The sequence below is a fragment of the Meriones unguiculatus genome, chromosome 10 (assembly GCF_030254825.1).
Source record: "Meriones unguiculatus strain TT.TT164.6M chromosome 10, Bangor_MerUng_6.1, whole genome shotgun sequence".
NCBI lineage: Eukaryota > Metazoa > Chordata > Mammalia > Rodentia > Muridae > Meriones > Meriones unguiculatus.
The window spans coordinates 51,639,741-51,664,629 of NC_083358.1; the positions used below are offsets into that span (position 1 = coordinate 51,639,741).

Sequence of the window (24,889 nt, forward strand, 5' to 3'; positions counted from 1 at the left end):
AGCCCTCTCCCCTCGTGGATCTTTCCACACCAGCTTGAAGGTCTGTGTGTTGCAAGGGACCGAGACTGCTGATAACCTCGGAGAGCTATGATATATGATCATCTCTACACCCTTAATTATAAGCTTGCACTAAGTAAAGACCAGGAGACATCTGCGAAGCGGAGAGTGTGACAGCAGCTTGTCTGAGAATCTTCCACATACCTCCTTTTCACTTTTAAAATGGGTAAACCGCCACATTCCAAAATAGTGTAAGGGTCACACAGATGGCTAAAGAGTCTGAACAATTTGGAAGTAATTAAAACGACCATGTGATTACCAACTACCCAGCACTCTCATCTCTTCCGATGAGTCTCCAGCTACTGTGAAGGACACGGTTCTCCTGTTGTTAGGTGTATTTGGAGAAACAAAATTGAACAAAGAACCAACAACAAAGGGGGATCAGTTAGAGCAGTTTTGAAGGGTTAGTTTGGAAGTGACTCTTAAAGAGTTCCAGCTTTATTTATTCCTATTCTCTTTCACTTCTTCTGTAAACCATGGTGACAGGACGTTTCCTTTTTTATGACAAAATTGACTGTAGAGAAGGACAGGAGGAAATATTACCCAAGGTCATAAGCAGCGTCTCTTGGGATGTCCTTGAGTCTGTTCAAATATTTCACCCACTAAATAAATTCCTTTGAGATTTTCTCTTCTTTGTTCAAACAATCATTTTCCAAGGGCAAGAACTGTGGCAAATTATTGATCATAAGGAGAGTAGAAAACTCACCTCTGCTGTAAATTTACCTCAGTGAAGTTTATAAAGTGACAGGAAAGGCTTTTCTCAAAGTTCAATCGCAAAGCCCTATTCTTCCTAAGTTTCCTTGGCAGTCTGTCATCTCCTGAATCGTGTAAACCTCTTTTTTCCCTGGTGAACACTGGATAAAAACACCCCCACCACTGATAGAAAACATGTTAGTAGGATGTTTTCTTCTTCAGCAGAAACACGTGGAGACCAGCACTTAGCATTCTAGCCTAGAATCTTCCTAGACATAATGTCCGGCGTTTTCAAAGCTAGCCTAAGGGAGAAGTTATATGACCTGATATAGACTGTGATTTCAGACAGGTGCTTCACTGCACTGAGATTCCATTTACATTGTCAATGAAGTGTTGGCAATAATTCTCCTCTCTGGCATCATTCCTGGAGAATAGAAAATGCAGACAATCTACAAACCATAGACTTAAGGCATAACCCAATAAAGCTATGTCTCCTTTGTCTGCTCTTATCATTCAAATTTTGCAAGAAAATAACAGAAAACACTTAGCAATCTAATCTTCTTTTCCAAGAAAACTCTCCTGTCATGCCTGTAAATATATATATATTTTAATAATGAAGAAACTATGGGAAAACCAGTTTCACTAAACATAATTTTATTGATGTAATATTTGCAAAGATAAAGTTTACTCAATCAAAACATCACAACACTGAATTTCACAGTTAAACCCACATGCAGATTATAGATTCTGCTATAGGCCTGGATGATGGAAGGTGTTAAATACAAAAATAATCCAATGCAGTTTCCATTTAGCACATTGTACAAAGCTCATTTTTCAAAGTGATTAAGGAGCTTGCAGCCTTTTTCTTCAGCGCTGTGTTTAAAGTGCTGTGTGGCCTGGGGGGGAATAACACCAGGGAAGTCCTGTAGAGGTCACAGTATGCTGATGGGACTAGAAAAGATCCAGGCACAGAACAGAGCACAGGGCAGGGAGACTAAGGCCAGATTTCAATGACTTGTTCCTCCTCCACGAGGAGAGGAAAGTCTTCCAAATACACTCCATACAGTCACACTGAAGTGAACTGAAGGGTGGATTCAGCAGTTTTATGGTGGTCACCATCTCCTTTTCACAACACAGGAGGACATTCGGATCAGAAAAGTCAAGGAGACCAAGATGAACTTGGCAATGCTGCTGCAATCTGTTTCCAGCCAGAACTCACTGTAACCAGTGATCTATCTGAACAGCATCATGCTTTGGAATACTTTAGAATCACCCCCCACAGTTTGGTAGAACCACAGTTTGTGGCCCTGCCCCTCCCACCACGCCCAGCACTCTATGCAGTTTCTAATTATGAGAGCAGGTGGTCAGTTCCAGGTGATAACATTTGTGATAAAATGGCCCATGCACTCTCAGTTCCAGTAAGTCTGCTCTGGTGCATCAGTGTTTATCAAAAAGCTCCACTGTTCGTCAAAATGAAAACCATCTGTAGTAGCAGGACACCTTGACAGTAGCAACACAGAGCAGATGGCAGACAGCATGACTGTCAGGTGGCTTGGAGAAGGGGTTCTCAACCTTGGCTACATTTTAGAATCAAGTAAAATGTTGACTATTGATGCTTAGGTTCATTTAAAACCAGATATAACTGAAGTTTTGCGTTGGAGAATGAGTTCAGTCTTAAAAGGGCCCACATGAAAGGCTGCGTCCCCTCCTGGCTAGACAATTGCTCCCTTGTAGAATGGGGTCAACAGTGTGAGCATTGAAGCATGGTCTGTAGATGTCTTCAAGGAGACCCAGCCCCAGAACAGGATAAGCTGGGACTAGGAAATAACATAGGGAACCATCAGGACAGTGGCTGTGACTGCTGCCTCAATGTGAGCTTCGGGGCAGCTAGGGCTTGAAACAACAGAGCTAGGGTGGGAGTGTGGGCTGCTGAGCTTCAGGATGATGTCAGGTACAGAGAATGGAGGACATGTTGGACCACATCTTCCCATTGCAGTCATCACCCTCCTCACTGTTACCCAGATTATATACTGATTTCATTTACATTTGAGCAGACTGGTAGATATCTCTCCCAAAGACAAAGTGCTGAGAGCCACGCTTTTCTAGTCTACAGAGAAAACCAAATACAGACACATACAGAGGGCATTTTCAGAAAGGTTTCCTCTACCCACCACACCCTCAGGTGTAAATAAGAACCATGAACATTTCCAAGAGACAGTGAATTTCCAAATACCAGGTGGTTAAGACACAATCCCCATGCAAGAAATTGGGAGTACTATTTACTTACTAAATGAAAAGCAACTTCAACAAAACTAAGCCATCAGGGTTCACTTTCTGGTAATCTTTGGTAAAAGTCAAATATTTGAAAAATACATCACTTTGATTTAAACATAGACACCCTGTCTGTGTACAGTTTAATCCCCTTGCCCCCCAGCCCCCAAGTTCTCTGTCTGGGGCCACATCTCCCTAGAGCGCAAATCTTCCTGAGCCTTAGTTACTAACCTACTGACCAGTGCCTACAGATTGAGACCAACACAGGCTAGGAGAGAGTTAAAAGAAAACCTAAACTCCTGGTGAGGAGCCTAACTCAGTCTGTTGCCACTCTGCCACTGCTAACCAAAGACGGCTTAACCAAGACAGTTTCACAATATCTGGAAAGAAAAAAAAGTAGCACTGTGATAAAATCACTCAAAATAATAGACTAGGCACTAATGATGTGCTGCTCTCTCAGAAACACAGAATATGGAAAATACATATATTTTGGTGTTTGCTTACACTATTGAAAAAGTAGGTATCTAAACATTGTATATTAACTATATATACAGTATTTGTAACCTATTCATAGAACACGTACACTTATTAAACATACACTTATAATACATCAGAGGTAAAAGCACAGAAGCAGTTCAAGATTAAATGGCCACAGGTAAGCTTTATTTCATCCTTCAAAACTCTAGAGTGGTGGGAGGAGTTGGGGGTGTGGATTTTATATGTGTGTGAAAGAAAGGTAATATGGAAGCGATTTGTAACCCTTTGTTTCTGGGCCTGGAGCTGAGGACACATTCTTTTCTGTATCTTTTTTTTTTTTTTTTTTTAATTCTCACATAATGTATTTGAGTCATAATCTTTCTCCTGCCCCAGCTCCTCAATGTCCCCCTTCTCTGTATGTTGTGTGTGTTTCTCCTGGGTCCTGTGAGACACACCAACCTCACTTCAGGGAACCCCGCTTACAAAGATGGGACATGAATGAAGGATCACAGAGAGCTGGTCAGCCTACTGTGCTTTAGCCCCTTCCCTATGTCCACCAGACCCTTCAGGCCAGCCTGGGGCTGAGCAGCACGGAACTGAAGGCTGCCTGTAAGGCATGCAGCACACACCAGTGAAGCCCACCCTGCAGGAGGAGACCCGTGCAAACAACCACACCGACGCCTGCCAGCCATCATGGAATCTCCTACTCAGCTGTGGTCACAGGAATATCTGCACCCTCATGTTCTCCTTGCAGTTTCTCCAGGGGATTCTGCTGGGTTCTGGAGAAATCCAGCTTCCTGGGAGGTGCTGCCTCTAGACAAGCTCTGCTAAGCTCCAACGCTCTCTGAGACACTGAGCCTCTGAACACTTCAGCTGCTCCTGCTTGTTGTCCGGCATCCAGCAGCCTTGTCCCTGCCTCCTCCCCAGCTGTACCTGCATGCTGAAAAGCCTCCGTGTCCCCTGCCTCTCTACCCTTCCCTGGCCTTGAGTCCTGCACTTCTCGAGCCTTCTCCTTGGTGGTTCCTGGTGCCATGTCCTCAGCCACTGCCCTTTCTTCAGCTGCTGATTCTCCTGGAGTCTCTCCTGCTGTGCCCCAGGTTTCCTTCCGGGCATCTGCAGAGGAGGAAGCCTCGGAATCCCCACCAGCTGACTCAGACTCTGTGGATACCATCCCCTGTGCTGCAGCTGTTTCTTCAAGTCCTCCTGTCTGCAGACCCTCCTCAGCCTCAACTGTGTCTCCTCCCATGGCCCCGCTCTGCCCAGTGAGGCTGTCAGGTTGTGTCCCTGGAGGGCTCTCTCTAGCCCCATCCTGCTCTTCCTGGAGCTTCGCCCCCTCAGCTTCTCTGCTGAACAGCCCAGCCTTGGTGAGCCTTTCCTCAAGAAGATTTCCCTGGGTCACTTTCATGATGTCCCCTCCTTGCACTTGCAAAGGCCTGCCTCCATCCAATCTCTCTACTTCAGCATGACTGTCTAGCTCCTCAGAAGGCCACTCTTCACTTCCCGCTGTGGAAAAGCTCTCTGGTGGCAGAGCTTTGTCTGCTGGCTCAGGTCCAGGAGCTTCTATCAGCCCCTCTCCATCATGGTTGGGCACCCTGAAGGGCTGAGACATAGCCTCACTCTGCTGGCTTGGCAGCCCTTCTTGTCTCTTATACTCTGTGGCCTCACTCTCTTCCAGCGGTTTTCCAAGGTGAAGTGTTGCTTCAAGCAAGGCGACTATTTCTTGCTTGGGTGGCTCTCCTAGAAGCCTTGTCGCCTCACCCAGCTCAGTTGTGGATGTAGATTCTGCCTCCTGAGCATCAGCCTTCCTCTCATCAGGAGATGCCCGGGCCTCTTTCTCAAAACTCACCTCCGTTCCCTCCTCCTCCCCTTCAGCTTTTTGCTCTTTTAACAGGTCTTCTGGCTTCAGCACAGTGGCCTCAGTCACCTCTTCTCTTTCAGATCCAGTTTCCCTCAGAGGTACCGGGGGCCTCTCAGCTTTCTCCATGTCTCCAGCTGCAGCTAATTCCCCAGGGAGCACTGCTTGCAGATCCTGTTGCAGGGTGAGTTCTGTGTCAGCTATGACTCCCTCCCTTGCTATGTCTGCCTTACAGAGTCCCTCATGGTTGCCCTGGCAAACCTCCCTGGGGTTTGCCCACACCTCTCCTCTTGAGGAGCTCAAGGGTGCTTCAGCTTCCAGAACATCCTCCCTCTCCATGGCTGCTTTATGTCCCCCAAGAATTTCCACTTCAGAACTGTCCTCTCTCTCTGGTGCTGTGTCCGCTATAGACCCCATGCCCTCTAACTCTGTAAGAGCTCCCTCTTTGCTTTGTTCCTCCACCTGTTTGGAGGAACCCACCTTCCTCTCTGCCTCAACTTCAGAAAGCCCTGCTTCTTTCAGAACTGCTGTGTCCCCAAGAGTCCCTGGGCTGAGCTTTGTGCTGTCTGTGAGTGCTGCCTCCTCCAGTTCTTGCTCCCCTTCAGACACTGGCTGTTCTTTTTCCATCGCTGTCTGCAGCAAGGCCTTCCTGGTGGAATCCACATCCCTCTGCCTGTCCAGAGTTTGGTCTACAGTTAGAAACACAGAGCTGCCCGCTGCTACTTTTCCTGTGGGCATTAACTGCTCCTCTCTAAGCCTGCTACTCCCTTCTGTGCCTGCCTCTGCCTCATTATCTATGCTCAGAAAATGTTCCACTCTCCCTGTAGACTCTTTTGCTGGTGCTGGCTGCTCTCCTGTGGGGCTCCTCTCCCCTAAGGGAACATCTGCAACATGGGCTTCCTCCCTCAGTCCCACATTCATATCAGCATCCTGGGTATGGTAGGCGTCACCTCCCTCCATCCCTGCTTCCTCCTTCAGTCCCACGTAGAAGTCGGCATCCCCAGACTGGGAAAATCCATCTTTCTCCATGGCTTCTTCCTTCAGCGTGCACACCTCGTGTGCAGCTTGCTTGGGGTGCTCATTTGAGCTCATGGCTCTTCCTTCCTTTTCCACTGAATTTCCATTTGGTGCCATAAAAGTAAGATGAGAAAACAAGGTCACTTTGATCAAAACATGCAAAGCAGAAAATAAAATAAGGAGTCTTATAGGATATTTATGAGACTTTATATGTCATCAAGAAGATACTAAAACTATGTATCAAACCTTTTCTCAGTTGATAAGGTGCTGTCAACTAACATGGACCATGACTAGAAAATGCCCTTCCTCATTATGAAAAGAAATGCTTTCAAATTTAATGGACACATTAATATAAAGGTTGAACATTGGGCATGTTGAAATAAGCAAACACAATATTCCCCGAGGTTCTTATATTTCACAATCAATAAATTATCTCACATGTAACAAATGTGTACAATACTTTCATTTCAAATACTAAGATTTGAAAAAAAGACATTTTGCAATAAGAAAAAAGGTATTTATACTCTTAAAACTCCTCGTTACCTAGAGCATTAAGTGTGTGCCTAGCCCAATCTGAGACCCACTCCATGGGAGAGAACCAAGCCTTGACACTATTAATGATACTATGTTATGATTGCAGGCAGGAACTTAATACAACTGTCTTCTGAGAGATCTCAACCAGAAGCTGATGGAGACAGATTCAGAGACCCAAGCCAAACAAGAGGCTGAGCTCCAGCAGTCTTGTGGGAGCTGGAGGGGTCAAGGACACCATAAGGAGATGTGAGTCAACTAAGCTCGGCCTCAGAGACTCACAGAGACTGAACCACCAACCAAAGAGCATGCATGGACAGGGCCCTCCACATATGCAGCAAATGTGCAGCCTGGTCATCATGTGGGTCCCCTAGCAATGGGAGTAGGAGCTGCCTCAGATGCCTGCCTTTGGCTTCCTTTCCCCTAGCTGGGCTGCCTTGTCTGGCCATAGTAGGAGAGGGTGCACTTAGTCCTGCTGGAGCTTCAGGTGCTAGGGTGGGTTGGCGCCCATGGAGGACCTCCCTTCTCTGAGAAAGGGAAGATGGGGAGAGAGGGCATGAGGGTGGGATTGAGAGGAGAGGAAGAAGAGGCCTGAGGTTAGGCTGGAGAGAGAGAGAGAGAGAGAGAGAGAGAGAGAGAGAGAGAGAGAGAGAGAGAGAGAAATGGGGAGAAAAGTGTGCCTACTTCAGTGGACATGTAGGCACATGGCCATTCTCCAGAGGTAGTAATCATATTACATACCCCTCCCAATACGTTAAAGCTACTCTGATTAGATTTAGCCATCAAAAGTCTTTATCACTGAGGTATGGCATTTTACTAAAGATGCCAATTTGTGTTCCACATCAGGTTGCATGCCATTTATGCTCAGAAACTGAGTGCATTTGACAAAACAGGATCACAGAGTGAGATGGGACCTTTTGGTGTGGGATAGTGTTGTTCCTCCTACAACACTGCTGAAGTATTTAACAAGTTCTGATGCAAGACTCTCTGAGAATCTGGGTCTACAGTCTGCTGTGTCTTTGAAAGGTCACTGGATTTCTCAGTATTTACCAAGACACGGATCCTTCTCAACGGTTTGTGCAGAGTATGTGAAAGCCTGTGACCACCAATACCCAACATCTTTAAATTTCCTAACTGGAGGATCAGCATGGCAGAACTTTAAAATGACATCTAGGTGGTGTTTATTATTTTAATGACTTTATAAATACTTTCATTTTCTTGATAAGTCTGCTTCTGCCTGGTGTGCTCAGGTCCACAAAAGCCCCTGAGAAGGTCACAGGGAAATTACATGGATTCAGTTCTCTCCTTCCCCCCTCGAGTGTGTCCCCAGGTGGAACTCTGTCACAACACTTTGCATAGGAAGTATCTGTACCCACTGAGGTGCCTCTCCAGCCTCTAGTACTTTCATTTATGAACAGAAGTTAGGGCTGGGAGGATAGCTCAGTCAGTAAGGCACGCTGAGCCCCAAGAGGACGCATCCATTTCCAGACTTCATGCTATAAAGAAAAAAAAGTGGAGGTGGTGCAGTGCATGCCTGTAAGCTATTGCTGGGGACCAGGGGATTCCTGGGGATTGCTAGCCTAGCTTACTTAATGAGCTTAGGTTCCATAAGACACCCTGTGTCAAAACTAAACAAACAACAACAACAGCTAAAACAGGACAAACAATGTATTAGAAATTATAGCTAACGGTGACCTCTGAGCAAAATACACACATGTCCACTCATCCACACATGTAGGCGCCCACACACCAACATGGACATTGTGGTGGTTTGGATGAGAATGAATCCCAAAGCTCAGGTATCTGAATTCTCGGGCATATCCTTTGAATACTTGTTGAAACTGCTTGGGAAGCACCAGAAGACATAAGGAGTCCCTTGATAAGTAGGTGTGTCACTGGGAGACTGGACTAGAGGCCTCATGAGACTCACACTATCCCCAGTTCTCTGCCTTGTACATGTGGATCAAGATGTGACATCTGAGCTGTTTTGACGCCTTGCCTTTGCTCTGCTGTCATGGACTCTAATCTTCTGAAAACATAATCCCAGGTAAGAACTTTCTTTTATAAGTTGCCTTGGTCGTGGCATCTCTTCATAGCAACTGAAACATGACTAAGATAGACGCTGGCACCAAGGAGTATGTTGCTGTGACAAACCTAACACGCTGGGTTTGGAGAAATGTGCTTGACTTTAGGACTCTGGACTAGGAAAGTGGATGCTGTAAATGGGGCTTAAATGGCCAGCTTAAAGGGAGTTTGGAAGATGGTTGTGCTGGGAGCTATGTGGACTCAAGAGGTTTCAGAGCAGAACAATATTGCCAACTGAGCCAGAGACAATTCTTGTGATGTTTTAGAGAAGAGAAAAATGTGGTTCCTTTTTTGTTTCTCTTGTCCTAAAACTTTGCCTGAGGCAAAATTGAATTTTTTTTGGATTAGTTTAATTAACAGGGGAGATTTCAATGCAACCTAATATGTTGCATGATTATTACTGATCGCTCTTACGCAGTGCTACAATGAAAGAAAGCAAGAGCGAGAAAAGGAAACACAAAGTGTACAGTAGAGTGTGGGGAGGGGAGGGAGGAGAACCAGGAAATTTAATGCTATAGCCAAGGCTTGTGCTGATAGACAGGCATGATGCAAAATAGAATAAAGGAAAGGATACCATCAGAGCAAGACCCTACCCAGCTAAACTTTTAATATTTCAAAGGAAATACCCGAGGAATTTTGTGTTTTTTATTAAGCAAAAAAGGGAAAGCTTATGTCAACAAACAGAATTCAAGGAGGAGGGCAGTTTCCATCCCAAGAAACTACCTGAACTTGGTATTGTTGTCTATCTGGTTCTGGCTTTAGAGTCATGAAGGCTAGGGAATGAAGGGGTTATAGAATCTTCCTCTGTGGTGAAGAAGAGCAGGTATCAAGCATGCAGTAGTGGAGACCACTGGATGAAGATGTGGAAATGAAGCCTAGATGGTGCTGAAGATGCCAGGGCGGTGGGATGTCTGCCAAGGAGAGTTACAGTAATCAAATGGAGCCAGCCCAAGAAAAAGGAGTGTCTTGTAGAGCTGGAAGGGCTGAGCTCTCTAAGCCCTTCGACATGAGACATGGAACTACAGGATTTGGGAGTTCTTTCTTGGGTTTTGCTCTTGTTTTGGTTGGTATTTCCTCACTATGTAGCCATTCCTCCATTTAGCAATGGCCACATATATTCTGTGCCATTGTGTATTTGGAAGTGTTGATTTTGTTTTTTGATTTCACAGAGGGTCACAATTAAGACCTTGCCTTGAGTCTCTGAAGAGACTTGGATTGTGTACTTTTAAACTATGTGACACTGTGGAAGACTATGGGGACTCTTGAAGTTGGACTAAATTAGTTTTGTATTAGGATATGGTCAGGCCTATGGGGATTAGAAAGTAGACTTTGGTAGTTTGAGAATGCCCAGAGGTTTGTATATTTGCATACTTGGTCTCTAGTTGGACCATTTGTCACAACAATTAAAAAAATGTAGCCTTGTTGGAGGAGGTCTGCCCTAGGGCTTTGAGGTCACAAAGATACCATTTCCAGTGTTCTCTCTCTGCTTCCTCCTCTCAGCTTAAGATGTGAGCACTCTTACTGCCATGCCTTTGCTCTTCCATCCTGTGCTCTAGCCCTCTGAAACCATAATCCCAATTAAACAATTTTCTAAATTGCCTTGGTCTATTCTTGGTTGTCAACTTGACTACTACTGTAATTAATTAAAACACACCTGTGAGAATTTTTTTCCTAATTGAATCAGTTGAAACATTGAAGTGGGAGACCCACTCCTAATCTAAATCTTTGAGGTGAGAAAATAAACATTTAATCCAGATGTTTTCAAGTGGGAGAATTCGCTCTTAATCTGGCTACTCCTTCTCTCGGCAAACGATGTAAAGGACATGGAAGAAGGAAGTACTCTCTCTCACTCTCATTCTCTTTCTTACTCTCTCTCTCTGCTTGTTTGCTCTTGCCCTCTTTAGCAAGTTCATTGCTTCTTCTTCAGGCATACAATAAAGACCACATGAGATTTTTTTGACTGGACTGGACTGGACAACTACTGTATTCTTGGACAACCATTGTTGAATTAACTGGACCATAGCCTGTAAACCATTCCATTAAAGCCCTTCTATGAAGCTATGTGTGTATGTATGTATTATGTATGAGGTGTGTATGTGTTTGTACATTCTGTTACTCTAAAGAACCACTAATAACTAGGTCATAGTAGTTTGTTACAATAGAAAAGCAACTAAGACAGATAGGCATATATGTATACACACAAAAGGACACAAGTGTAGATTCTATGAATTGTACTGAATTACTCTACCAGCATATTATGTAAATTTATGCAATAAGCAGACATGCCTTCCTCATTTTCTTTGCTCACTTGCATTCTCAGGATTTATTTATTGTATGTGTGAGGAGTCATCATGTACCTACCACTGTGCACATACAGAGGTCAGAGGACAACTTTCAGTTGTCAGTTCTCTTCCTCCACTGTGTGGATGCCAGGGATGGAGTGCAGGTCACCAGGTTTGGCAGTGAGTCCTCTGTCCTCTGAGCAGGGCCTTGCTTGCATGTTTAGATAACTGTTTTACCTGTAGTACTGCCAGTGAGAACCTGTTCCTATCCTTCCACTTTCCCTCCACACACTTTAGGATGTTATCACTCTACCACCTCTCCAAACAGATCTTTTGTTGTCTGTCTCAGTCTCTTGCTGGGTAGCGCCACAAACCATGTGGATCGTCGGCAGTAAGACATGACATGACATTCCCCTTAAAACATATATTTAGAAGATTATTTCTGTTGTCTTCAAACAAAGAAGTAAAATTTTAATTATCCCGGTCTACCAATGAAGCTAAGGTTGGCTTTTATAGGTCATCTAATGAGATTCAATTAGCAATTTCCAAACTGTACTTAATACTCTGGAAGAAAAATGTAAAACAAAACTATCTGCTTGGATGACATGTGTCAAATTCACCTGAAACAAAACAAAACAACAACAACAAAAAAACAATTTGGCACATTTTCAGACAACTAGGAACAACGCTTCATCATGATCCAGCCATACCACTCCTAGACATATATCCAAAAGAGGCTCAAGTACACAATAAGGACATTTGTTCAACCATGTTTGTAGCAGCCTTATTTGTAATAGCCAGAACCTGGAAACAACCCAGATGCCCCTCAACTGAAGAATGGATACAGAAATTGTGGTACATCTACACAATGGAATATTACTCAGCAATGAAAACAAGGAAATCATGAAATTTGCAGGTAAATGGTGAGAACTGGAAAGGATCATCCTGCGTAAGCTGTCCCAGAAACAGAAAGATACACATGGTATATCCTCACTCATATAGACTTACAATATAGGATAAACCTACTAAAATCTGTACATTTAAAGAAACTAATCAAGAGGGAGGGGACTCTGACTAAAATGCTCAATCCCCATCCTGAAAGGCAAAGAGGAAAGACATCAGAAGAAGAAGTAAACAGGAAACAAATTAGGAACCTGCCACAGGTGGCCTCTGAAAGGGTCTGCCCTGCAGACTATCAAAGCAGATGCTGAGACTTGTGGCCAACTGTTGGGCAGAGTGCATAGAATCTTATGAAAGAAGTGGGAAACAGTAAGATCTGGAGAGGACAGAACCTCCACAAAGACAGCAACAGAACCAGAAAATTTGAACACAGGGGTCTTTACAGAGACTCATACTCCAACCAAGTACCATGCATGGAGATAACCTAGAACCCCTGCACAGATGTAGCCCATGGCAGTTTAGTGTCCAAGTGGGTTCCATAGTAATGGAAAGAGGGACTGCCTCTGACATAAACTGATTGGCCTTTTCTTTGATCACCTCCCCCTGAGGGGGGAGCAGCCTTTCCAGGCCACAGAAGATGACAATGTAGCCACTCCTGTTGGGATTTGATAGACTAAGATCAGAAGGAAGGAGAGGGGGACCTCCCCTATCAGTGGACTTGGGGAGGGACATGCATGAAGAAGGGGATGGGAGGGTGGGATTAGGAGGGGAGGAGGGAGGGGTTTATGGGGGGATTCAAAGTGAATAAAGTGTAATAAAAGTTGGAAAAAAAGATGTAGTCCATTTTTATTTCACTAATAAATGTGACTGATTTAGAACACAGCTGTGTTGGGACAATGGGAAACAGCCAAGGATGTAGTTTCTTCTTAGTTTATCTGTCACTATTCAAATTCCTGCATGAAAATGTTGTTTAAAAGTCAGTTATGGAAAACATTTAAATAAAGTTATCTGTTTCTCTAACCTGGCCTCTAATTTATGAATTAATTAAAGAGCATTCATAAAAACAGGGAAATAAAATTGCCTAGTCACCATGTAATAATATAAATTCTAGGAGAAAACATGCTAATGATACCCAGCTGAGCTGTTATAGGAACACAAGAAGCACAGAGAAGTCAAACAGAACATTCCCAAAGCACGGGAGAGTGGGTAATTGAAGCCTTCCTCAGAAATAGCAGTGCACGACAAGTGTAGTTTTTGTGGCAATCTCATGAGCTTTGGGGAAGCATTTTACAGAAGCAAATGCTCAGGATTCATCAGCAGGGCTGCTGGATCCCATGCAGTGAGCCTGTGCCTGGGGAATCAGACAGGCCCGGTGCCTGTGTAGGTCTGATACTGACTAGCTACGTGAATATAAGAAATGGGACCTCACTCAACCTTCATTTTCTTATCCACAAAGCAGTAGCATCTATGCTGTGACAATCAATAGTATTGTTTGTGTGAAATTACTGCATCTGGCTTTAGGAGTCTCATGACTCCACCTTTTCCTCCAACGTTTGATGAACTAGACTTTCTTCCTGGAGTTTGGGCAAAAGAACATCTGTGCCTGTACTGTGTGTTTGGGAGCTTCACCAGAGTTCCTCTAAAGGAATGTCCACTGAACAAGTTCAGCATTGCTCTCCTGTGACTCCACCTCCTGTCACCTGACCCTTTCATGCTGCCCAAAGATAAAGGAAGTGTCTTTTGTACCTTCTCCATCATCCATGAAGCTGTCTCATAGTGCTTGACCACTCTAAACACTGGAAATGGGGTAGAGTGAAACCACATGAGTTCCCACACACACACACATTTAAATCCAAGCAACTGTAAAACAGTACTCATCAGATATGAGGAAACCTGCCTTCACAGACATAGGGCATTGGCCACATGTATGTGAGTTGACTTGATGTTTAGGTTGGCAATCTTGAAGATGGGATGCCACTCCTATTATACACTGACAAGAGCTACTTCTTTCCTGATTCTCAAGGGCTAAAGTTTTCCATGAGCCCTTGTAAGGCATAATGTGCAAGAGCTCGTATGACTTTGTCAGCAAAGGTAAATTCATGTGCTTCATCAGTTAACTGAGATTAAGGCTATGGAATATAAAATTTTTGCCTTTTTTTGTCTTAAGAATTAATGTATTTTTTAAAAACAGTATTTATAACTAATGTCAGATTCAAAGCTCCTGTTCAGGCCTCTGGGCTACTTCCTGCCATCATATCCCAAATCCATTAGATGAGAATCACATAAATAAATGAATAAGAAGGCAAAGAGACAAAACAAGGACTTTAAGATGAAAAGCAGAGATAGGGCAGAACTTATGGGGGATTTCTAAAGCTCTTCACTAGGTAGTGACAAGCCCTTACCTCTGTCCAAAGGGGCCTCTGGTTTCCTCATGGCCATCACTCTGCCCTCTGCGGTGCTAAATCCAGATGCAGCATTAGAGCGGTCATGGACAGGGGCCTGGGCATCACCTGCTATCTGTCCAACTGGTTGGGGAGCATATAAAGTATCAAAAAGCATAAGGCAGGCCACGGGAACACTGGCATTTCACAGTTCAAACAAGTAGGGTCAATTTAATTTAAACGAATTCACATTAAAATGCAATTTGCTTCTAAAAATACATAAAGATTAGACAGCTTCCAAGCTATGGGTTTTTAAGAGGAAAAGACAGCACACCATGGTCAATCATGAAGTGAGGAGACACGTGCAAAGAAAGAAGACAACCGCCAAAAGCAGCGACAGCCGCCAAGTGCACATGCATGACGGGAAGCAGGCGAGCTGCCTTTGCTCTCTGGAAACGTGTGCTCTCTCAGGACACCATTCACCACTGCTCTCTGGAAACGTGTGCTCTCTCAGGACACCATTCACCACTGCTCTCTGGAAACGTGTGCTCTCAGGACACCGTTCACCACTGCTCTCTGGAAACGTGTGTGCTCTCTCAGGACACCATTCACCACTGCTCTCTGGAAACGTGTGCTCTCTCAGGACACCATTCACCACTGCTCTCTGGAAACGTGTGTGCTCTCTCAGGACACCATTCACCACTGCTCTCTGGAAACGTGTGCTCTCTCAGGACACCGTTCACCACTGCTCTCTGGAAACGTGTGCTCTCAGGACACCATTCACCACTGCTCTCTGGAAACGTGTGCTCTCTCAGGACACCATTCACCACTGCTCTCTGGAAACGTGTGCTCTCTCAGGACACCGTTCACCACTGCTCTCTGGAAATGTGTGCTCTCAGGACACCATTCACCACTGCTCTCTGGAAACGTGTGCTCTCAGGACACCGTTCACCACTGCTCTCTGGAAACGTGTGTGCTCTCTCAGGACACCGTTCACCACTGCTCTCTGGAAACGTGTGTGCTCTCTCAGGACACCGTTCACCACTGCTCTCTGGAAACGTGTGCTCTCTCAGGACACCATTCACCACTGCTCTCTGGAAACGTGTGTGCTCTCTCAGGACACCATTCACCACTGCTCTCTGGAAACGTGTGCTCTCTCAGGACACCATTCACCACTGCTCTCTGGAAACGTGTGCTCTCTCAGGACACCATTCACCCACTGCTCTCTGGAAACGTGTGCTCTCAGGACACCATTCACCACTGCTCTTTTAAACTAAACCCACTGTGCCGACTGCTCCCTGAGCACTTTATCCATTAGTAGACTTGAGGACTTGACCTCTGCACTCACCCTATATGGACAGACACCGTAAGAGGCTGTCGTGGAATTCCTATCACTTTGCCAGTACACACCTTCATACAAACTCCTGTTCGATAATGCTTATTACTAGCATGGACCTCAAAGACACAGAGGTCTGGTTGAACTCCCATATTCCATGTTGCTTTCGTGCTTTACCTATCTGTCAAACGAGATATGGAATCAACGGTATCAGGAGGAGTAAGTGATGTAATGTGTCCAGAGTAGGAGGGCTTCCCTGTGCCAGTACGTGCCTGTGTGCCTCATAGCAATAGCTGCTGCTGCATGGTGGGGTGATGGGCATTTTGCATGTTTTAGCACCCAAGTCCAAGCTAAGGTAAACTGTAAAGTCAGTTACATTTGTCTTTAGTGTCTGACAATTCCCCGGCAATGTCCTCAGTGCTGCTTGTCTCTCTAGTACTGGCCATCTGATGGCCTGTGTCTCTAACTTCATAACACCCATGATTGCACATCACTTTGTAGTAAAAAGAGGCTCAGTCAGTAATGTGGGACTGAGATCCACCTTTCTGAGTGAGAGCAGTATGTCAATCTCCAGTTTGCCCCTCTGCTTTTGGGCCCAGCCCCTTCTTTTCCTCTCTTCCCCACCTTCTGACATCATGATACAAGTTAACCCAAGGACTGTACTTTGATTAAAAAACAGAACTATAGTGACATCTCTAATTCTTGGCTAGTTTAGAATAAATTCCTGAAAAGCAGCTAGCGGTTTGGGAAGACAGAGTGTGATATCTACAGGTGGTGGATCTCAGTAGGGACATGACGGCTTAACTATTCTTGAGACAAACATGGAAAAAAAGAGAGGAAAGTCCTATAGCTCCGATACATTAAAAGTTTAATTGAACATTAAGTTTCTTCATTCATCCAATGTACAAGCTCAAACATTGAACTTGCAACACTACAGTTTGGAGATCACATCACCTCAAGACAGCTCCACTATAGTTGGATGTGTTACTGAGTCAGCTTTAGGACATCCACGAATGGAGGACACAGAACTCACATACTATTTTTCTGTTATAACAATGTCATCATAATGCAGTATGTTTAAGGTTTGAATAAGCAGTGGCTTCGGGATAACAGTTCAGTCGACTGAGTGACAACAATCACCAGAATAGAGCTTGACTCAACACCCGCTGAACAAAGCTGCATTTCTGTGGTACCAGCAGACATCTGGGTCTATCTTACATGCTAAAAGCTGCAAGAAAATGAGGCTTTATAAGCCAAACTCCAATGGACAAATAGCCCATGTTCTTTCTCATATCTGGCATCTAGGCGCAAACTCACACATGTGAGTAGATAGGAAAGTGGACAAGAGCCTCTGATGCTTCTTAGACATCACACCATTAGACGCACTCCAAGCCAATGGCAAGGTTGTCTCTTAGTGAGTCAGGCTGCCCTTACCACCTGGCCATCCACTGGCCTGCCCCTGGAGGGAGTTCTGTGGTGCAGATGAAGCTCCTGGACTCAGGAGAGGCCTGTCACTGTTCAACAAGAGCAAGCCTGGCCTACATGCTGCGGGTGCAGCAGATCTTTGCCCAGAGGACTCACTGGGAACACTTTCCTTAGCTGTCCTTCTGATGCTGACACTTGAAAGCAAGAACTTGGCTGGTTCTACACTCTGCTGTTTTCCACCCACAGTGAAAAAGGTCTGTAGCTGCCTGGACTCCTGTGTTGCCCATGTGGCCAGTCACTTCATTTCTTCTGTCTACCCTTCATCATGTCCTTTAGCTCTTTGTAGAGGTGACCATGAAAGACCACAATATCTGTCAAAGCATTCAAAACAAATGGATGGTTTCATAGAGAATTTCTTAGAAAACCATCTTATCCATTCCAATGATATAATATCCTGTTATGTTAGTTTTCTATAACTAAAACAAATGCACTTTCCAGCAATACATACCATACTTCCCAAAATATAAAAAATAGTATGAAGTCATTATCTAAAGCTTGGAAAGATTAAAAAGAAGTAAATAAATAAGAGCATAGCCCGTACAGTGAGACAGTGAATTGTTTGCAGATATCCCCTGGATCCCTGGGAGGCTTCCCTTGCTTTGCTCTGACTCGGGGGAGCTTCTTACATGGCCATTGTCAATTAGTAGCTTGTTCTTCTCCACTCAGTAGGCAAAAGGATCTTTTAGTGCACACAGAACAGCAGTTCCCAACCTTCCTAACACTGAGACCTTTCAGACAGTTCGCATGTTGTGGTAACCCCCTACCATGAAATTATGTTGTTGCTACTTCATAACTGTAATTTTGCTACTGTTATAAATCATAATGTAAACATCTGAAACACAGAACCACTGACATAGACCATTCAAATAAAGGTTCAGGCTGAAGATATAGCTCATGGTAGAACACTTGCTCAGCATGCTTAAGGACTAAGGTTAGATCCCCAGCAAAACACACATGCATGCGTGCGTGCACACACACACACACACACACACACACACACACACACACAGGCATGCACACACACACAGCCTATCCCAAAATTATATGAAAAATTTCTAACTTGTGTAGCTAATTTATATTTTGAGTTATGACCACTGTTGGGTGAATTGGGAATTTCCTACTCCACGATGACTGAATTTTTCTTATTGATTTTGTAGAGTTCCTTACTTGTTAAAAATATCAACTCTGTGGAACACACAAGGCAGAACTTTTTCCAGTTTTCTTTACTAGAGTGAGTGCTGCTCCATTGTTGTTTCTATGACTCAAAATATTTTCTAGTGACGTGGTACTAGTTCCTCTAATTTTTTTTCATATTCCAAATTATCATCTCCATGATTTGGATGCACACTACAGTAAACTGAGAATGTAATCTGGACAGTTTTCAAGCACACTTTAATATTTTGCTTCCTTAAAGTGATTTCTTACTTGATCCAAATTTTCATTCAGTCAGTACACGTTATATTCTCCCTTCTCATTCATATCTGTTATTACTTAAATTTTTTTTTACTATAGCTGAAGTAGAGTCAGTGTATGAGGCTATAGTTTGAAGTACATCATTTTAAAATAGCATTTGTTCTTATAGCACACTCAATAATTAAGGAATAATTTTGAGAACTTTCCTTAAGTTTATCATTTATTATGAGACCATATTATACTGTGTGAATGATTCCTAGCTTCTTTGCACTATTACCATAGAATTGGAACTCTAAAACTTGTATGTGTTCTGTGCTACTAGGGGAAGGACACATGGGCACTTGGTGAGCCAACCTTCTAAATGGTATTGGTGTCTTTATGTCATTATCTATTAGGAAAGAGTGATGGTTTTATTTATAAAAAAACATGTTATTTTTGTTGTTTCCTCTCGAACGTCCTTAACGTCTAAGAGGAACTGCATCCTTCTCAGATGTGTTTAAGTAGTTATAAATTCCAAATTGCAGACCCAAGACCTACACAGAAAGGAAGATGAAGCAAGCTCTGGCATCTCAGCAGGGAGGCCATCTCCTTCCAGAGGTGGCGGCCTTGGTCAGACCCTCATTCCCACTGCCCTTGTGAAGGAGAACGTCCTGGTTTCTGTGACTTCTCCTCTTTCTTGTGGGAAGTCAACACCAAGGAGATCCTTGAGTCTTTCTCTCATACTCCCATATAACAAGTTCCATGGAGCATGTGACATCTGCATAGCGAAAATGCCTGAGATTGAAGAGAAAACTTGACACTTTCCAAGTGCAATCCTTTACAACTGTAGGAACCCTGCAAAAGGCTTAACACGTGGGTGCAAACAAACCAGACCACAAGATGCCGAAGTTCAGGCTCTCCTAAGTAGAACACAAATGCTGATTAAAGTGTGCCAGTCAGAATGCAAATAGGTGCGTGATTCATAAATACTTGAGAAATAAAAACAGTTCTGATATTTTGAAGCTCAATCTTCCCATATGGCTTAAAGGAGTAATTTAGAAGTTACCATAGATTCCTCATTTTAAACTTAGATTCCAAGAAGAAAAAATAAAACATTTACAATGATGATGGAAATCAGGGTTATAACTTTGCCAACTAATCTCAAATGCTTTGTTTACTTTTGTAATTTTTAAAAATAAATTTTTCTGCATTCGTTATTAGCCAGCTCAGGCTAAAAAAAAAAAAAAAACTGTAGACAAATGAGTGAACAGGGATTCATTTAAGAGTTTTGATTTGGGCTGGAGAGATGGCTCAGAGGTTAAGAACACTTACTGTCCAAAGGTCCTGAGTTCAATAGCCAGCAACCACATGGTGGCTCATAACCATCTATAGTAAGATCTGGTGTGCAGGCAGGATGTTGTATAAATAATAAATAAATCTTTAAAAAAAGAGTTTTGATTTACTGTACATTATAAAGGTTTTAGAAATTTTGCTTGTTTTCTTTTTTTGAAGTAGCAATTATTTCTATTCCTGAGAAGAAATTTGAACAACAGGGTCTCAGGAGGAATTTAGGCAGGAATAAGTGTACTAAGGTACACAAACTAAAAAGAGTGTTGAAGCAACCAAACAAAGCATCAGTCTCTCCAACACTGCCTATAATTCTTATTATCACCTCTTTTCTACAGATCTCAAAATGCAAGTGTCTTAGCTTGTAGCCCATTGTATCTTTTACATTCTCCATCTTGTTTCCTCAAGGACAGCCAATTCATTCCTTCTTAGCTGCTAGAGCAGAAGCAAAATGAGCTGGCCCTTCTTAAAACATGCTGAGAATGCTGAGCTGCTCCGCAGCAGTGGAGAATGATGCCGATAGTTTGATCTAAAATTCTAAACCACAACAAACCCATGGAAACAGAGTCAAGACATATTAAAGTTCATTTGAAGCCCACAGTCACCTTGGAAAAGTGTATCTTTGTGTCTTGATAATTCTTTGTAGACAATAAATTATCTTCTCAAGAACTCACCATGACAAAACTCACAGCAGCATCATGGGCCGCTCCAGTGAAAATGTTCTGGTGTAACCTCTAACATTGAAGCATGGCCCACAAAACCCAGAATTACAAACTCAAGGCCACAGCTGTTCTAGGACAAATTCTATCTTCCTAATGTAGTGAGAGTCATCTTTCTCCAAGCTTCCACCAGGTCACCTCGTGTGTCCACTCTAAAACCTCCAGGGGAAAATTTCCCATGGCAGAATAAGTACTGCACAGAGGTTGGTAAGTCTGCCCTCTGGCCTCTCCTCTGTCACTGGCCCTGCCCCCTCCCTATTCCTCTTCTCTCTCCCTTCCACTCCACTGCATTACACCAGCCTTCTCTCCAACCTCTCCATCAGCAGCGCTTCCCTGCCCCGGGCTGTGTTTCCTAGCTGCCCTTCAGGTCTCCTGCAGGAGAAGGGGCTCCTGCCCTCTGCCCTCTGCCCTCTGCCCTCTACCCTCTACCCTCTACCCAATGTACGAGGAGCAGAGAGGCCAGCCCTTAAAAGAGATCCCTTGGATAAGCATTCAGCCTCCTAAGGTTGTACCCCAGATAACCCACCATGCTTACTTTCTGTTTATCAGACATATTTCCTCCCTGGTCATACTCTCTGCATAGTTAAGTGTTTGTGATAGTCACACCATGAACGTTGCTTGACAGAAAGCATGTGCCAAGTACTCAAGCGGCAGAAGGAATCTACTGGGGGACACTGAAAGCTTGCTCATTTCCTTAGACCTTATACTTAGACCTCAGCTCAGCTCAGCTCAGAAGATTTCTTTACTTTTCATTCAGGCCTGTTGTATCCTGTGCATATAACAACAAATCAAATTTTACTCTAGGTATAACCTTATTTAATTTTAAATTACACAAGTTGACTGCTCTTAATTTACACATGAAAATACAAAATGAATCTGGCTATATAAGTCATTGGTACAGTGCCAGCTCAAGGCTCTGAGTCCAGTCCCCAGTGTCATACACACACTCAAAAGCGTGCACACACACACATACACACAGACACAGGCAAATACAACCCATACACACGAGCACACACACAAGTACTTCCATGAGTCTTTTAGGTTGTAACTAACAGAAAACACTACTCTTCCATTCTTTTATGCTCACGATCTGTAAATACAGCTCTATGAAATTTCTGGACGTGTGAGCATGTTGTTCTCCACAGCTACACATATGGGAAAGACAGGAAGCCAGGTAGCACAAGCTTTTACTATCTTCCCGTCCTTCTCCCTGTAACAGTTAAACTTTTGAGCCAATATTTGTGAGCGAGAAAAAAATTGATCAAGACCCATGAAAAATCTATAACTTTTAATCCAGAAGTTATACTTTTTACAACCCACCCTAAGGAAACATTTGTGAATCTGAAATAAACTGAGTAATCAATCACTAAAGTACTGTTGTTTATAGTGAACATTTTAAATGTATCATAATAAATAGAAAACTGTAAATATTAACACTCAGGAAGCACTTAGCTTCTGAGGCCCAGAATGGAATGTGTGGGCATCAAGGGTGCTGATGAAGGCCACACGTGAGCAACCATGGTGACATGGTGAAACACAAGCTAGATCGTGCTTCCTAAATTTATATAATGTGACGTTAACTGTAAAATGTCAGGTCGGAATTTAAAAACTGACCAAACACTGAAATCAATTTTGCATGTGCTAAATGTGTGAGAAAAGTTTAAACTACCTTCCTTTAGTTTATTAGCCATTATTCCATGTAAATTTATATAGATATTGATGAAAAACCATTAGCAATTAAACTTAACTTATGCATTAATGCTTAATAGAGATAAAAGTCTTATCCCTTGTTATCTAGTGTCATATATTAATAAGATTACAAATATTTGTGAAATTAGAGATATCAAAATATTTCCCAATGTATTAAGAAAAATAAACAAAAATATAATTATCATTTCTAAAATATGAGCAAGAAAGTCCAAATATATGTTCAACATCTTTTATTCATCAGCATATTACAATCTATTTTATGGAAGCCTACTTTACCAGAAATTGTTTATATATATAAACACATATCAGAATCTATACTTCAAATACCCTTCCCCTTTCTGTCCTTTATTTCAATACATGGTGTTACAGGATGAATAATTTATTTTCTGTAGGTTCTCCTTTTGGTTGCTTATTCCCATGTTGAGTGATTCCTGAATTCTTAATTAGAATACTGAAGAGTAAGGGCCTCAAGGGCATGCCCTTATCCACAGACCTACGAGGATCACCTCACATTGCAAACGTCAAGAAAAGCCTTGTTAGGAGGAGGCTGTGCACTCCCGTGTGCATGTAGGAGACAGACAGGAGCACAGCAGATGTGACTAGGAGAACAGAAGTCTTGGGGAAAAGAGACCAGGGGACAGTAGAGCAGGATTTGGAATGAAGCTGGTAGGAGAATGATGCAAGTTAGACAGCCAGCTGGAGAAGGAAAGCATCGAATTCTCCTCACAGCTTCCCGAAGTGGTGCAGCCTGTCAGACACTTTGAGGTCCTGATGGTCATCTTAAGAAACATTTCATAGTAACCATGCTACCTCAGGCATTATCTCTGTTATGCTTTATTGTAACAGTATGTTATTATCATAGCAGTAATATTAAAATTAGACAAAACATTTAAGTGTCTCTCCATCCTGGCTGATATTGACAATAAGTAACTGTATTGCAGGCCACAGAATGGGAACAGCTGCTAGTGTGGTCCTGAATTCCCTGAAGTGCAGATGATGCCACAGTGGGCTTTCTGCATCACAGCAGCAGAGCCACCCTGGAGCTGAAGAGCCTTGTTTATGGACACTGTCCTCAAGTCACCACTTGCCTCCACAGCTAAGATCCCTGTCACTAGTACAGCTCGGCGAAGCCGCCCTTAAACCATTACCCCTAATCCAAAACATTTGCTTTTCTAGACATATGTGAACTATTTATCCCTGAAGAAACTTTCAAAACAAATTTTATCCCAAAGACAGTCTACTGATACTTTGTTTTGAATCATAAGAAACTGCCTATACACATAAATGTATGTGTAGTCACAGGTGTGTGTGTGGACACAGTTCATAAAACCCCAAAGGGGACTATCAAGGGGAAAGCGAGGATTGAGGAAGCTGGTAATAGAACATGTGTGCCCTTGAAGTAGGAAGGGGTACTGGGCTTGGAGGGGAAAAGGAAAAGGTCAGAAATGGGGGAGAAAAACTGCCAACAACTGCAGCTGAATATACAAATACCATGATGAATTCTAACACTTTGTGTGCTTAATTTAAACAAAGACATAGTTTTCTAAAGTTAAAATAATGACAAAATCAGTGTTATAGCTGTTGGTTTTCCCTATGCTAGAGCTCAAATCCAGGACCCACGCGTGCTAGGCAAGTGTTGTACCACTGAGCTCTGTCCCCAGCCCAAGGGTCAGCCTTTTTCATTAGTAACTGCTAAATTATGTAAATTTCCTAGATATTTTATACTATATCAGAATATAATGACAAAATCCAAGATCAAAGATTTGAACTATTTTTATCAAAGTGTTTTAAGAATATTTTAGTAGGAATTTTAATTTATATAAAGCAAATCCTTTTGAAATGTTAATAATCTTTGTGGTAGAATTTGAGGGCCAAGATGATAATTCCTTTCAGTAATGACCTAGATTAATAAATTTCCAGAGTTTCTTAGGCTATTTTAAAATGTAACATCCATTTTTAGCTTATGCTAGCTACTTTTGAGGACCTACTTGAAGGTCACGTCCCTGCCTAGACCACGGAGCCCAGGCACCTTATCTTGTGTCCCCACCTCAAACTGGCACCCAGCCCTAAAATCCTTCCCAGGCACAGTCTTCCTGAAAGCTGTTTAAAAATAGATTCGAGATTATACTGTTATTACATCACCCGTCTTCCTTTTTCTCTCTCCAAGCACCACCCTTGTACCTCCCTTCCTATTTTTATTTTTCCCTTTTAATTAATTTGTTTTTATTTAATGTGAATCAATGTTTTGCCTGCATGTATGTCTGTGTGAGGGTGTCAGATCTTGGAGTTACAGACAGTTGTGAGCTGACATGTGGGTGCTAGGAATTGAACATGTGTCCTCTGGAAGAGTC

The 24,889-nt window shown here is 43.1% G+C and overlaps 1 protein-coding gene across 6 annotated transcripts in view; it reads right to left on the reverse strand.

The window, feature by feature from the left end:
* Nucleotides 1–1,384: 1,384 nt before the first annotated feature.
* Nucleotides 1,385–24,889, reverse strand: part of Erich3 (glutamate rich 3) — a 105,141-nt gene continuing 81,636 nt past the window's right edge. For 5 of the 6 annotated variants that reach the window (XM_060392446.1, XM_060392450.1, XM_060392448.1 and 2 more), the window contains 2 exons: nucleotides 14,571–14,693; nucleotides 1,385–6,465 (listed from right to left, as the gene is read on the reverse strand). In XM_060392446.1, coding sequence (XP_060248429.1) covers nucleotides 4,202–6,465; nucleotides 14,571–14,693 — 2,387 coding nt within the window. In that variant the 3' untranslated portion in view covers nucleotides 1,385–4,201. The remainder of the gene's footprint in view (nucleotides 6,466–14,570; nucleotides 14,694–24,889) is intronic. The other variant, XM_060392447.1, reaches the window with a different exon arrangement.